This window comes from Solea senegalensis, linkage group LG13 (assembly GCF_019176455.1).
Source record: "Solea senegalensis isolate Sse05_10M linkage group LG13, IFAPA_SoseM_1, whole genome shotgun sequence".
NCBI lineage: Eukaryota > Metazoa > Chordata > Actinopteri > Pleuronectiformes > Soleidae > Solea > Solea senegalensis.
The window spans coordinates 467,467-482,810 of record NC_058033.1 but is presented as its reverse complement, the minus strand read 5'-3'; the positions used below and the strand labels follow the sequence as shown (position 1 = coordinate 482,810).

Here is a 15,344-nt window from a genome sequence, read left to right as displayed (position 1 = left end):
CTTTAGCCAGTGGTGTTTATGGAAGTCAAGTCTTTGGATGCCATATGGTGGAAAGTTAAATGAAGATAATTAGTAGTTAGGCTTATTTGGGGTTTTTTCCCTCAGTAAAATAGACAGTTTGAAACCAGGTGTCTCAAATGCGAATAACCTGGGGGCCACTAAATGTCTAGTTTGGACAGTAGGGGGCCTGTCAAATGAGAAAAAAGGTCCAACTTGTTAAGAAAAAGACATCAAAATTATAATATTTATTATTTCAAAATAAGTGCTTTGATATAGACCAATTAAATAAGCTAAACATATACGTCTATATATGTGTTATTGTTATTATTAAGTTATTAAAATGCATATAATCACTTTAATATAAAAATGTTTTTCAGAGCTTAACAAAAAGCCTTTTAGATGTACAAAGGGCCTTGCCTTGCTGCCATCTTGCTCAGTAGCCCATAATGGACAAACCAGCCGGAGCGTCCTAATAATTTAAAGTGGAAGCTTGTCAAACAAAATTGAAGAATTGCATCCTTTCTGGTCTGAAGGCCCTCATAGTTCACACTTGGGAAAGGGAGGGTGTACATACTGTGTTACATTTCCATACCAATGCATTGGCAGTGATACAGTCTATCACTCAGAGGGACCATTCTGTTGCTATTGAATTGCTTTACATGTGATAGTTTCAGTGTATTTTGCCATCGTAGACTTAATTAAAATATTTATCAATAAAGATCTGAGAATATCCACCACTGGTGCTACACTAGTGGTATGTAGCATTGTATCACTATAACATTCATCACTGGATACCCTTAAATTCAGAAGTTATTGCCGTTTTCCAACCAGTGTGGAGATAATTACATTAACAATGTATTTCACTACAGATTAAATGTAAATTAAAGGTAGTTCGTAGGTTTAATAGAAGCGTATTTTAGTAATAGTTTCAATTACTTCAACACCGTCTCACTGACCGGTGGATAAATGTAGCATTTGATGTTCAAAGCAAGGAAGGGATGTCATTACAAAGATGTTTGCTTCCAAAAGGCATAGTTTTAAAAGCCCTTAATATTTAAGTGGGTTATTGGACAGAAAAATAGTCTACATCATGCATGTTCATACACTCTTCTTTATTCGTTGGTAGACCTTACAAAACTAGCAAATGGGCAGACAATGCAAACAGAATCCTTTATAGTCAGCTGACAATTTGGCTTACTGAAGGGACCACAAAAAAGTTTAAATGTAAGAATAATGCAGACTGTGAAAAGTAACCTCTTAATGTAATCTATTGATTGATGTAATGTAAAATGTATCCCGATTAACAACCGCAACTGTAACTTTAATACAGTTTACCATATTATAAATCCAAAACATGTCATTCCTTACACCTATGTCTCCCCAACACTGCCTGGCACTCATGGCTCGAAAAAGGGTCACAAGATTAAATGGAGGGGCTTTAAATGACCGGAATTATTTACAGGATTCTTAAAAGAATTACTCAAATGCAGCAGTATAGCAGCCCAATTATCAAAGTTCAGTGTTTATCCACTAATTCAGCAGAGGTGTCAATTTAGATTAACATAAAAAAAAAAGTGCATTTCCAAACAGTAGAAGATCATGATCATCAAGTCAGTATAAAATCCACAGTGAACTCTATTTGCCAGTCATTTTCAACAGCTCCCCCTTTTCGATTGAAAAAAGACGCCAGCCTTCCTCGAAGGAGAGGTCAGTTGCTCCTCTTCGTTTGTAGAACTCGATAGACTTTGTGTTGTTTTCTGCAACGATGAAGTGCATACTGCTACACCGGGTCTTCACTGCTATCTGAAAGAGCAACAACAACAACAACAACAACAACAACAACAAAAGACTCAAACGCAAGGACAAATGAAGCACTGAATACAGCTGAAACGACGTCAAATCTATTATCAAACGTGCTGTCACTGCATGGCGGAAGTGAACGTACCTCACTGAGAAACTGCAGGATTTTCGACCCAATCCCAAAACCTGGTGTAAGAGTGCAATTAACAGTTACTTCAAAGGTTTGTGTGTAAAAATGTCAATGTTACAAAACCTGTAACTTATTAACCGCTGACACCGTCGTAACAGGACACATGAACAACTTTACCCCGGAACTCTTGCATGACGTAGAAGTCCTCCAAGTACAGAAGTTTTCCAATCCATGGGTCATATGTAAAGTAGTACATGGCAAAGGCAATCACAGTGTACCCTAGAAGAAAGCACCATCAGTTGAAATTTGAAGAAAATAAGAAGAATATATGACTCCTAACTTGTTCAGTGCTTTGTTTTTAGACATACTGTATGTTTACCATCTGAGCTTTGCTCCTTTGGGACCTCTGCAACCAAGCAGTGGTAGAATGGATGATCTCCAAAGCCGTCATCAAGTAGATCTGCAAGAAGGGAACTGCAGTTAGAAAAAGCCTGAACATTGACTCCACTTTATATATGAACTCAACTTTAGGGTTTATAGCTCAGCATAATGTAGACTTAACCACCTTTCTCTGTCAGTATGACCTGCTTCTCCATTTCTTCAAATTTAGCAAGTTCCTAAAAGGCAAAAAGAAACAAGAAAGACATTTTGTTAAAAGATTAAAGACCCCAAAATGTTTTGTTTTTTGTAATTGGTCTTACCTTTATAAGTCGCAGGATGTCAGACACATCCTTGGGTTCAGCTTTCCGTAATATGAACGTTGCCATTTTCTCTTTTTACTTCTTTTCCCTTTGCTCACGAGCCCTCTGAATGTGAATAAAAGCAAAATGTGTTTCTTCATCCGCTCATCAGGAGTTTACCCCCCGACATTGAATTCAGAAAGCATGGAGTGAATAGCGTTGGCCGTGTCGCAGAGTGGCTGAGTGTCACAAGCGACCTCTCTTTATGTCTCCCTGGAGGCAAACGCGATAATTAATCCATAAAGAGGCGTAACGAGGTGTGTGAGCAGTTTCCGAGATTAGTTCAGACGGAAACACCTTCCTGGTCAATGTGGTCAACTTCAAAGTAAAGTGTTGACAGTGTAATTTGGTACCATCAAGTTCCTGTCACTTTACTTCAGATGAAAGCCATCAAAGGCTTTGTGTACAGTCTTTTTATTCAGTTTATTCACAATTCTAAAGTGTTCATATGTGAACTAATACAACCCCTTTCATTGTACGCTATACACGCATCATTCTGTTGATCACTAATCTTAATTTAAAGGTAAACATTAACCAGACCCAGAGAGTGAAACATGACCTGTCCTTCATTGAGCTGAGTAAACAATAATCCATGAGCAAATAAGTGAGAAAAAGCTTCACAGACACATTTAAATCTCAATCAACTGCCTTTCAGGGGGATTTGTATGATGTGTGCATTTTCAATCTGTTTTCTTTATAGTTTATCGGTTTATTTCAGCACCGATGTAAAGGAAATGAACTGTGTCAACATGAAAGTTAGGATTGAGCAGGTGATAACAGGTGGTAGATTAGTGTAAACATGAGGTGGCAAGCAGCTTTCCTTACACACCTCGCTACATGAGCTATATGTATATATCACTTTTATTTAATTGTGCATGGCTTTAATGTACAGTTGTTAGAATGAATATAGAAACGCTCACTGGCCACTTCATTACATGGCAGGAGCACCTGCCGCTGTAGCCCTACATAGTGTGCATTTAACGACGGTCACCTGCATACCTTGGCTGTAATTAGTGAGTTATTTTGAGTTACTGTTGCCTTTTTATCATCTCAGTCTGGTCATTCCCCTCTGACCGCCGTGAGTGCCCAGAGAACTGCCACTCAATGAAGATTTTCCCTTTCTCTGTGAACCCTCCAGATGGTTTAGTGTGGCGATCCCACTGTATCAGCATTTTTTTTTAACTTCTCTTCCCCATTTCTTTTAATACTCCGTCTTCACCATGTCTCGATGCCTAAATGCATCAAATAGTTGCCATGGGAGTGGTCGATTAGATGTTTGTATACAAGCAGTTAAAGGTATGCCTAATAAAGTGGTTACTGAGTGTGGCATAGTTACAGTTTCATACATTTCTTCATGCAAAAACAGTAGTAGTATGAAGCTGTGTGTGAAAATGTCACCAGCCAACAGTGTAAACGTCTTATTTCTTTCCTCTGTCAGAATGCATGCACACTGAAGGAAATGAAGGTCTTAAGTGAGTTCAAGCTGAAAGAGGGATCTAGGGATCTAAAGAGGCCAGAGACCTTTTGTTTGTTTTTTTACAAAAACACATTTTATTTGAACCATCACTTAGTGGTGGAGTTTACAGCTTATCAAAATACTTCAGCTTGCCGGAAGGGTCTGGAATGATCTGTGGGAAAAATGAAAAGGAATTAAGATGACATTATACAATAGCGGTATCGGACACATTTTACTTTTAATTAAATAAATAAATAAATAAAAGTCATTTCTAGTTCTTTTTTTCACCTATATTAGGTTCACACAGGACCACACAAACAGCAGAAGCTGTCATGGGGGAGGAGTTTGTGGACAAATCAAGACGTGAGAACATCATCACACCCATCAACATTTTATAGATCAAACAAGTACTTGATTAATTGGGAAAAGAATTCATAATTGTATCGATTATGAAAATAATGGTAAATTGCAGCCGTAATAATTAATACTGACTTGGAAAAAAACACTATTTTAAGACGGCTTTTGAATTATTTTCTGAACATTTTAAACAAACAGTTTTGCTGTTCATTGTTTCATATTTTGGGTTTCAATTATTGTACAGCACTTTGTATCCCTGTTTTGAAAGGCTTATAAATACATTCTATAATAATATAATAAATATTACCATTGATATTATTGCTACATCGAAGTGTGACGAATGTAGAGCCATGACAACAAACTCATGCGAAGTATGGAAAATCTGGCTCATGTTTAAAAATGTTTACATTTTCATTATGTGAAGCTTTTTGTTAAAGCATATATATATATATATATATATATATATATATATATATATATAAATAACATATCTGAGCTCCTCAATATAATGCTGGACATTTTTAGTCTCTGATCAAGTGATACTCACTGTATCGCTGCCTGGCTTCCATCCTGCTGGACACACTGAAAGAAAATGACATGATTTCAGTTAGTGAAGAAGAATTTCACTTGTTAGAAAAATAAATAAATAAAAGTGAACGTAGGCCAACACGAAAGTAAGAATTTATTGAACAGCCGCCGGGGGCGACTGTGCAGGTAGCAAAAGTGGTCCATTTAAATAAATGTTTATGTGAAAATGACCCTAATACACTGTCACTAAACATTTTCTGGAGGAATTAATGGTCTCAAGTGCTAGTTTCAGGTGTTTTTCAGTAGAAAATAACGTTTAAAAAAATTGTCCTAGAGGAAAAGAATGGGGCTCCTAACCAGAAGGCCCGATTGGGTGCCCCTGAGCAAGGCACCCAATCACCCATTGCTCCTGGGGCACAGATAAATGCTAACCCTGCTCACTCCTGTTCACTACTGATGTGTAAGAAGGAGAAGTTAAATGCAGAGGACAAATTGGTGTGTGTGTGTGTGTGTAAAAACAACACGTGATTGACAGCTGGTATCATCCCACAGGTGGAATCTGTGAATTCCGTGACGCGAAACCCTCGCGTTCAAATGTTTAAAGACACAACCATGAGCTTCTCAAACCTTCTCCGTGTTTGTCAGTGTACTGGAAGGCCTGCACCAGTCGCAGTGTCTCATCGACAGACCGTCCTACTGGAAGGTCGTTCATAGTGATCTGCCTCAGGATGCCTTTGTCATCGATGATGAAGAGTCCCCTTAAAAAGACATGATGATGATGATGATGAAACTATTCATTTATACCTAATCCCATAAATTATGACCTAATGTTCTCTTGTGGAATAACAGTGTTATACAGCATATTTAATTATTTAATTATGCAGCCGTAAACATGGTGCTGTACCTCAGTGTGTGTCCCTGGTCCTCCAGGTAGACGCCGTAATCTTTTGAAATCTGATGAGTGAGGTCTGACAACAGAGGGATTTTCATTTCTCCAAGTCCTCCCTGCTTCCTGGGCGTGTTAATCCTGAAACATTTAGAAAAGAGCAACCTTAAGTAAAGTCAGGCACCGAGAAGAAGAGGACAGAAGTGTCTTGTGTCACCATGCAGCCATTAAAGCCTGCGTCCCATGAGGAAAACGACTCTTACCAGGCCAGGTGGGTGAACTGGGAGTCCACGGAGCAGGCAACCACTTCTGTGTTGATGGCACGAAACTCATGCACACGGTCGCTGAACGCGATGATCTCAGTGGGGCAGACGAACGTGCTGTGACAGAAACAACCACATCCATGTGTGAGCGTCCTAGTACAGCAAACTAAGTGATTATGAAATGTACACGTTAAATGTTACTCACAAATCCAGAGGATAGAAGAAGAAGACAAGATATTTTCCCTTATAGTCCGATATCTTCACCTCCTTGAATTCGCCGTTGATGACAGCGGTTCCTTCCCAGTGTGGCGCTGGCTTTGAAACTAATGCAGGAAGAGAAGAATATGTTTGAAGGATTGATTTCTCAGTAAATGTGTGGTACAATTATTATATATTATAATTATAAATTATTTGCCAGATGATAAGTTTATCCGCTGTGCTATTGATTCATTTTTCTAATTTTTCTCATTTCTTTACTCCTCTGTAAATCATTAAAACTCAATCATTTTGGTTTGTGGATGAAAAAAGAAATCTGAGATGATTTTTTCAAGGTTTAGGAATTTTTATGGACAAAACAACCAATCAATTCATTATGAAAATAATCATTAGTTGCAGCCCTACTTTTTTTCAGTGGTCAGGAATAAACAATGTCCCCTCATACAAGGCCTCTAATTTCTTTGTCCTACAGTCCAAAGACATGCAAGTGGATTAAGGAAATGCATTAAAAAAAAATTGATGTGGGATTAAATCATTTGCAGTGGTAGATTCAATTATAACGGGAAACATATGGAACGTCAGCTACGTCACTGAAAGAGTTATTGTGAAATATGAGCAACCAGGGGAGGCCTGTGAAGCTCAGAACTTCAGTGCAGTCATACAGCTCCTTCTGCTGCATTTGTGGCAATATCTCACAAACTAATGATGGAAAGTTCATCAGCCAGATGCAGGGAAACATCTAAAACTGTAGGGAAACTGTTCTAAATATTCTAAAATAGTGTCCCTTTCACTTTATTTGTCTTATTCCTGTATATTCATATAGTTATTTTTATTTATTTATTTTTTTAACCACAGTTGCCAAGGAACCATATACGGTGAATTATCTCCATGAAATTAAAACATTTTGAAGGATAAAAGTCTAGTTATATCCTCCAATAACACTCTAGGCTTCACATTATTCATTTCCAAGTATTTCAATGTGTGCCCGGAGAGAGAAGGACACCATGGGCATGAAAATGCCTCGGACCGGCCCTGTCTCATAGTGTTTTCTATTATTTGGTCCAACCCATTTTTGTCAGTGTGTCTGCGCGGAGAAGACATGCGTGTGAATAGAAGAGAATGACGTGTCCTACATCTGAGACACTAACGTTGAAGTAGAAGGACGTGTGTTGTCCTGACGGAAGCTGCAGCTGCTTCCATAGAGAAACGTGTCTGACGGAGCGCAAACAAACACTCACTCTTGGCTTTGCTGAGGTGCAGTGAATGGTCAGACACCGGGACACGGAAAGCCTCTCCGGGATAGACGTGTCCTCCCGCGTAGTTGTGACACTGGGAGTTCGGCAGGTTTTCCTCCGCTGAGTGGACTGTGGTGGTGAAGAGGAGGAGGAGGAGGAGGAGGTGGAGGTGGAGGAGAGCGGAGCAGAGCAGAGTCTGCAGCTTCACACCAGTGAGAGCAGCTGACTCCATCGTGTAGACCTTCTCAGAGCACGGACACTCCAGCGTTTAGCAGTTCACTTCAGGAGCTTTCCTGCTTTCCTGCTCTTCTTCTTCTTCTTCGTTCAAGTTTAGCAGCAGCCTTGCGTCCCCAAATGTAGACTACTGCCCCCTCCTGGCGCTACGTGGCTCATCACTTCACATTCTCTTCGGTTCCCAGACTTCCCAAAAAGCCCTCCGTTATTTATCACCAAATAGATTTATTTAAAAATGACCAACATGTTCAGTTCTTTACCAGTTGTTAAAGAAATCTACTGCAATGTTTGGCTGAATTTGAATATACTGTTGATTTATATTTACATGTTTGTCTTCTCGTACCCCGTACATCACTTTGTGTCAGTGCATGTGTTATTATTATTATTATTGTTATTTTCCATTTCTGACATTTCAACAACACTGTTTAGGAAATTAATTGTTGTTTGAAAGAATAATTGATGATTGTATTTTTTATTTTCACTCAAAAACAAAGTAAACACTCTTATAGGAGGTCAAAATGGAAATGGTGTTGAATAATGTTCATTAACGCTGTAACACAGACGTTTCCACTTTATATTCTTTAAATATATATAGTATAGTTGGAGAGTGAGAGTAAAGAGTAATGGTTGTTAGTCTCTATGTCAGCTGATTCCATACCATTCACATGCTGCCAGTATAACAGAGTATTGACTTCCAGCCAGTCTTACATGGTCTCGGTTTAGCAGAGATCGAAAAATGATGTAACGAGCAGAGTATTCACCAAAGTTAATCTGTGAATTTACAGAGACAAAGAGGAAGTTACAAACACAAATGTACTTTACAGTCTTTTTATTATTGGCTCGCACATAAAACCAGTGTTTCCTTGAGCCGTCCCTCACCCTCAGTGTAACAGTTGACAACAAATACAGGACAGTCTGAGTTTCAGTCTGTTTTCCAGAAGACAACATTCCCAGTATTTGTCAAAATAATCTGTTCCAGGACAGAAAAAGCCAATGATGTGTCTCAGCACAAAACACCTTCTGGGGAAAACATACAAGTGACACATAAGGTACTGATGAAATCTCTCCCAGATTAGGACAATTTGGAGTAGTTTAGTTTAGCTGAAGAATTCAGACAAGAAGTCACAGTGTTTACATTCTGGATTAAGATTGTGTTGGTTGTGTGTGGACCTATTTGGAACAAGTTAACCCAGTGAATGTAAACACAGTGAACATCCGACGCACAGAATCACCAGCTCATTGTGGAGTGCGACACAAACATAAGACGGCACATTCGTCCTTGAACAGCACGAGATCTGCCAGGCACGTGTTTGTATGTTAGGTTTGGCATGATCAATTCAAAGGTCTCACCGTTCACATGGAGAATGAGTGATGATCGTGACAGCAGTGTTTACCGCGCGTCCGTTTATGGTGTCTGGGTTAATCAAATTATTACGCATCATGTACACTAGAGACAAAAAAGTACTTAAGTACTTACTAAGTACAAAGTACATAATACGGAGGCCGGATTTATACTACGTCACTCAACAAAACTCAAGTTTATGCTATGACAAAACATTTCACTTGTTGTCGTGTCAATAAATCTTTTATCCATATCTCTGCTACTTTCCCTTTTTTGATGATGGATTAAAGGATTTGATTTGATCTAATTGAGGAGGATAAAAAGTCAGGTTTGACTGGTCTTGAGATGAACCGTAACGGTAACCGGAACCATTTGCTTAATAAACACCTCAGAAACGGCCCGAGATATACATCAAACAAGCAATTTTAGAATAAGCTCAATATATTCACTTGAGGCCAGATTTACAAAAATGTTTGTCGTTTAAAAAAGAAAAGTGCCTAATAATCTCCGTTATGCGTTAAAATACAGTAGCTCTGGGAATTTCTGGAGCTAACCTCAAAATGAATGTACTTGTAGGATGGTTTTAAATAACCCACCAGTGTCTCTAATGCTTTTGTGAAAAATAAATAAATAGGAGAGACTTTCATGAGATGGTCAAAACACGTAAAGCAGCGCTTTAAATGATGTCCCATCTGTGTTTGTTGAACTCACAGAACATCTGTGTGAATATGGCCCCTGCTGTTGAAACTGAATTGCTTGTTGATGCATTTATTGATGTGCGTATATCGATGACATATATTACAGGGTGGAGGAGGTGATTAAAAGAAAGGGGCGGGCAAAACTTTAGCTAACAGACTTCAGCTTGGCCCACGGGTTCGTGCCACGCACTTCCATTGGTTGATCGTTGTGATAGATGTGGTTGCACAAGTCTTCCAACGGGGGTTCAGGATCTGTGGTGGCAAACTGAGCAGCGTCTTCAATTTCCTTCCTCACCTCAATATCAATCTCCTACAGAGCAAACACAGGCAAGACAGAGAAGTATATTCATTTACCATCTGACGTGAACACTGGTTCAAAACTGTTACATCAGAACAAGTACAATTATTACCTCGCTTTTGGAAACAGACTTTATGACATTTTATCAGCATATTTATCAGTATTCCCATCAATTATCACTAGAACACTTGTGTGAGCACATACAATTTAAGATCTCATTCCTCTAAACTTAATGCTTGTTGGAAACAAAGAATGGCAGTAGACACAGCAGCAGCATTTTCCCTGAGAGTCAGTGTTGTGTCATAACAGAGACTCCAAATACCAAATGACACCAAGTGAATGTGATTCTCTTCACTGTCTTGGATAAGGAATTACACAGTTCCATTGCCGTGTTAATAAAGTCAAAAACCATAGTGACAGCTATTGTTTCAAGGATTGATTTTAATGAAGTTGGTATTTAAATATAAAAATCTATCTATCTAATCAATCCATTCCAGCATAACAGCTCACAATTCTCTTATTTATGCAGACATGTTCATTTATTTCTATCCACTACGACATCAGAAATAGTCTGTTGCGACTTTAAAACATAACATTTGAACATTAAAAACCTATAGATAACACAGTTTATATTTAAGGTGTGTTATTTCAAGATCTCAGAGTTGATTATTTTGGCGGATAGGTTTATAAAGTAAATATTTCCTACCTTGAGCTCCTCCACACTGGCCATGTTGTTGCTGAGCATGCGGTCCTTCAGCAAGGAGATGGGGTCACTCTTGCTGCGGACTTCCTGGATCTCCTCACGAGTTCGGTAGCTGACATGGAAGAGATTTGTGAAAGGAAATTGTAGGAATGCACAAAAAGGATCGCTATGAAATGAAAGCATTAGAACATCTTGCCTGGTAAAGTTTGTTTTACGAACCGTTAAAGGTGATTTACAAAACTAAAATAATCATCTTAATGCCAAAATGCAAAACAATGGAAAATAACTCTTTACAAACTCTTCAGTATGAAGTTAATCTGCTTTAGCTAATAAAAATAACTGTACTCAGTCCATCTCTAAGCTAAATCCATCTCTCACTAAAACTCTACTAACAGTGACCACTTACCTGACACCGGGATCACTCATACTGTGTCCATGATAGCGGTAAGTCTGAAGCTCCATAATAATAGGACCCTGGAGAAATGTAGGTCAAATATATTCAAGTTAAAAACAAGTTAATATCACATTTCCCGATTAATGATACTCACTATTTTAACTCACCTTTCCAGATCTGCAGTGATCAGCGGCAAACCTGGTAGCTTCCCGAACACACAGCACATCCATGCCATCCACCTGGACAAGCAAATCAAACAAAAAACAACAACAACAACATTTAAATAATGTTTTTATATTACAATATTCATGTGGACAGAAAATGAAAACTGAAAGACTGACACAACTTAAACTCACAAGTTTAGGCAACTGTATTCACTTTTTACACACTATAATGTGTTGTAGATATAATTGAAGGAAACCAGTCTTCTAAATATTTTATTCCTAATTTACATACATTTTTAGATTTTTTAGATTCCTAAAAAATGCATCAATGGGGTCATTCTTAATGTAATTATTAATATTTTAATGATGCACCAGGGTAGGGAGATCCAAATATTTTGTGAAAATCTCAATCATATCTAACCAAAATTAGTATGAAACTGAAATGTCTATACATTAATTGATTTTGAATGAAGTGAATTGAAACTAATGAGGGCACTGTGAATCGGATTTGAATCGATTCAGGAAAAACAGCAGTGATAACCGGTCCTAGTCTAAATACAGTAACTTATGAAGACAAAGGGAAGTGGGTTGAACAGTCTCTAGTCTGTGCTGAGATGAGATATAAATGATTCTATATATCAAGATCTATTTGTGGAGAAAATAGTTCAAATAATGGAGTAGAAACTTTACCCGGAGACCAGGGATGAACTCTCCTCTTTTGTAGTAGTCTGTGCTGGCTGCAGCTCGCTCCACTGATGTTCCCATACCATACCTGTTGTTCTCACAGACGAAGATGACAGGCAACTTCCAAAGTGCTGCCATATTGTAGGTTTCAAAGATCTGACCCTGTGTACACAGAAGAGGTTTTGTAGCATGTTTGACATACAAAGCAAAGTCTTGAACAAAGACTTGATGTCCCTGCACTCGATTTGAATAGGGCATGCATGTACAGGCTGTCTACAAGATGAGGACAAGCTCCAACTCAAAAGCACAAACAACTACATAGTTGATGGGTCAAATGTACTGTATTTGTACAGATACCAGAAGGATTTATGTCCCATACCTGGTTTGCAGCACCGTCACCATAGAGGCAGACACACAACTCATTTTTGCCCTGATATTTACAGGCAAGAGCCACACCAGCACCAAGGGGAACCTGAGGAAAACCAACATACAGCTAAAGTTAGGCTACATTTAATTTTAAGTTGCAACTTTTACAGTACGTCAGTTTTCACTGGGTTTATCAGACAACAGTTGATCCTCTGACATGTTAAACATGAAATTCATAAAACAATATCACAAGAGAAGGGTTTTAACACAATACCATCATATAGAATTACCTGACAATATATTCACTGTAAATAAATCACTTTTTCATGACTGAATATTTAAATGAATACTATCACATTAGGTCCACTTATTTCACCCATGTTCACTGTTACATCAATGACAATATACTGGTACATGCAGTTTTATGTTGACACTAAGTATGTAACATGTGAGTCAGCATTTTTGGGTCTAAGAATAAAGAACAAGCATTTGGAAAAAGAATTAGGAGATATACCTGAGCTCCAACAATTCCATTTCCTCCATAGAAGTGTTCACAGTACATGTGCATGGAGCCTCCTTTGCCCTTTGCAATACCTCCTCTTCTGCCTGTATGGACGGACGGACACGGACACACACACACATACAAAGATGAAAAAAGATTGTGCTAAAGGAAAAGTGGGTTAAAATTCTCCATGTAAGTTGTCCTAGCATTGCAGACTGACCAGTGAGTTCAGCCATGATCTCCTTCACGGTCCCTCCTCTGGTGTATGTGTAGCCGTGGGCGCGGTATGCAGTGATCAGGTGGTCAGACAGATTAATTGATGCTTCAATACCAACAGCACAGGCTTCCTACGAGCAGAAGACAAAAAGCTTGACAAGTTGTCTGTGAGCAAACATGTCAAGATGAACTCCAACAAAATGCATCTTTGTCTTTAATCATACTCATGTGTGTGCATCTGTTTCATTCTTGTTGGATCATGATAGAATAAAATTGTTATATGGATTAAAATTATATATCACTCCACCTGGCCGTCATACAGATGGCAGAATCCTCTGATGATCTTCTGCTTGTAAAGCTGATCTGCTTTCAGCTCCATACGCCTCATTGTCTGCATGACGCGGTAATACTGCAGACCCTCGTCACGGGTCATGACCACCTCAGTTGCTGGAGCCTCTTCCAGCTTGAAGACGTCACATTTCTAGACAGAAGGGAGAGTCCAGTTTTACACACAAACTAACATGTGTGCATTGACCAGTTGGGGACAAAATAAGACAAGGGCCTTTTTGCTTTCAGTCTGTGCATGTGTATTTTCTCCAGATTCTCACACAGTAGTAGATTTGGGTATTAGGCAAATTGAACAAATTGACACAAGAGTGAGAGTGGGTGGATATTTGTCTCTGGCATGTTTCCAGTGTGTGGACAATTTGATTCAGTACGGGACTCATTTTTTGCATATCCATTAGGAATAGTACCAAAACAAGCAGCCCCAACGCTCCAATTTTCGGTACTGTTCATTGCGGTACCAGAGTAATGGTACAGTACAGTAGAAGATGAATGAATAAATTCATATTTGAAGCCTTACCTTTACTTCAAAGGAAGCCTGGGTGGTGAAGTCGGCATATGTGCGCGCCGACATGACCACTGCAGCTCCCTGACGAGGAGAAAATGGGGGGAACAGTATGAAAAAAAACCTCACATCTGCTATTATCTATTTAGCAAATCAAGTGTTTGAATCAATAATCACATACTCAATAAATAAGTATAATCATTAGGTCTGACACGATATTTGGAGGCATTGTTTTTAAAATTGAACAGTTGTTATTTTGGATTCTGTATGCTACTGACACGTTAGGAATAATGTAGAATTGAACAGTTGTTATTTTAGATTCTGTATGCTACTGACACATTAGGAATAATGTAGAATTGAACAGTTGTTATTTTAGATTCTGTATGCTACTGACACGTTAGGAATAAAATCAAAACACTAATGAGCATCAACAATACAACCAGTTAGTAGCACATGAAATGTTTCCCTCATCACTTCACATAATGAGCTGAACAGGTTACTTAGGCTAACATGTCGTGTCGTAACTATTACACTTAAAACACCACTCCTGGGTCCACAATGTGTATAAAATGTACATTTGTAATGTACATGTACAAACATGTACATTTACAAAATGTGGACCTTTACTAACCAACAGAATTAATATAAAGTCATAAAGTCTTAAATACAGAGTTTTCGCTGTAGGTTAGCCAAACAAGCTATCACTCGGCCTCGCAAGGTCAGAACAGCGGCGACACTCTTGTATCTTTGAGTAAACACTGACGATTTTCACAAGGACACTTTAAACTCGATGTACAGCAATGGCAGACCATACTTTCAATGTGCATTATTTACATTAGTACTTACATTTCTGGTAGCGCAGGCTCTGAGGACATTGGAGATATTGGACAGCATCTTTCCTGCACTAGCTAACCACAGTCGACACACACACACACACACACGGCCCCTCTCCGTCCGTCCTTCTGACAGGTTACGCACTTCCGGTTCCGCTCGCTCTTCTGCTCTGGTGTCAAAAAGGGAAGGAATTACGACTGCTGCCACATAGCTGCCACCCCACGTCTACATAAATAAAATAAAATAATAATAAAAAATGTTGTTTATATATATATGCAATTTAATAAAATTAATAAAATAAATTAAGCAGACCAGAAAAGACGAAATCAAACAAAATGAACATATTTAACAATAAATACATTTTGTTTTGCTCGACGGTCATTGCTTTATTGTATTTGAGAGGAAATCTCCTCCATTGAGTGAACAGCCTTTGTTTTGGGGCGGACTT

General features: G+C 38.6%; 3 protein-coding genes across 3 annotated transcripts; all 3 read right to left on the bottom strand.

Moving 5' to 3' along the window:
* Positions 1-1,093: 1,093 nt before the first annotated feature.
* LOC122779509 (diamine acetyltransferase 1-like) lies at positions 1,094-2,897 on the bottom strand. The gene is made up of 6 exons (XM_044041944.1): positions 2,632-2,897; positions 2,496-2,547; positions 2,310-2,390; positions 2,108-2,209; positions 1,946-1,986; positions 1,094-1,803 (listed from the first exon to the last, which is right to left on the bottom strand). Exons 1-6 carry the CDS (start codon positions 2,695-2,697, stop codon positions 1,636-1,638), a joined length of 510 nt encoding a protein of 169 aa, XP_043897879.1. The 5' UTR covers positions 2,698-2,897; the 3' UTR covers positions 1,094-1,635.
* A 1,300-nt stretch (positions 2,898-4,197) lies between these two features.
* On the bottom strand, positions 4,198-7,941 carry prdx4 (peroxiredoxin 4). The gene is made up of 7 exons (XM_044041942.1): positions 7,615-7,941; positions 6,366-6,483; positions 6,161-6,277; positions 5,916-6,038; positions 5,639-5,769; positions 5,031-5,065; positions 4,198-4,298 (listed from the first exon to the last, which is right to left on the bottom strand). The coding sequence occupies exons 1-7, from the start codon at positions 7,841-7,843 to the stop codon at positions 4,251-4,253; spliced, it is 801 nt and encodes a 266-aa protein (XP_043897877.1). The 5' UTR covers positions 7,844-7,941; the 3' UTR covers positions 4,198-4,250.
* A 718-nt stretch (positions 7,942-8,659) lies between these two features.
* Positions 8,660-15,033, bottom strand: pdha1a (pyruvate dehydrogenase E1 subunit alpha 1a). The gene is made up of 11 exons (XM_044041941.1): positions 14,909-15,033; positions 14,078-14,146; positions 13,520-13,693; positions 13,217-13,343; positions 13,009-13,100; positions 12,508-12,600; positions 12,135-12,290; positions 11,448-11,519; positions 11,293-11,360; positions 10,890-10,998; positions 8,660-10,195 (listed from the first exon to the last, which is right to left on the bottom strand). Exons 1-11 carry the CDS (start codon positions 14,954-14,956, stop codon positions 10,031-10,033), a joined length of 1,173 nt encoding a protein of 390 aa, XP_043897876.1. The 5' UTR covers positions 14,957-15,033; the 3' UTR covers positions 8,660-10,030.
* Positions 15,034-15,344: the final 311 nt, after the last annotated feature.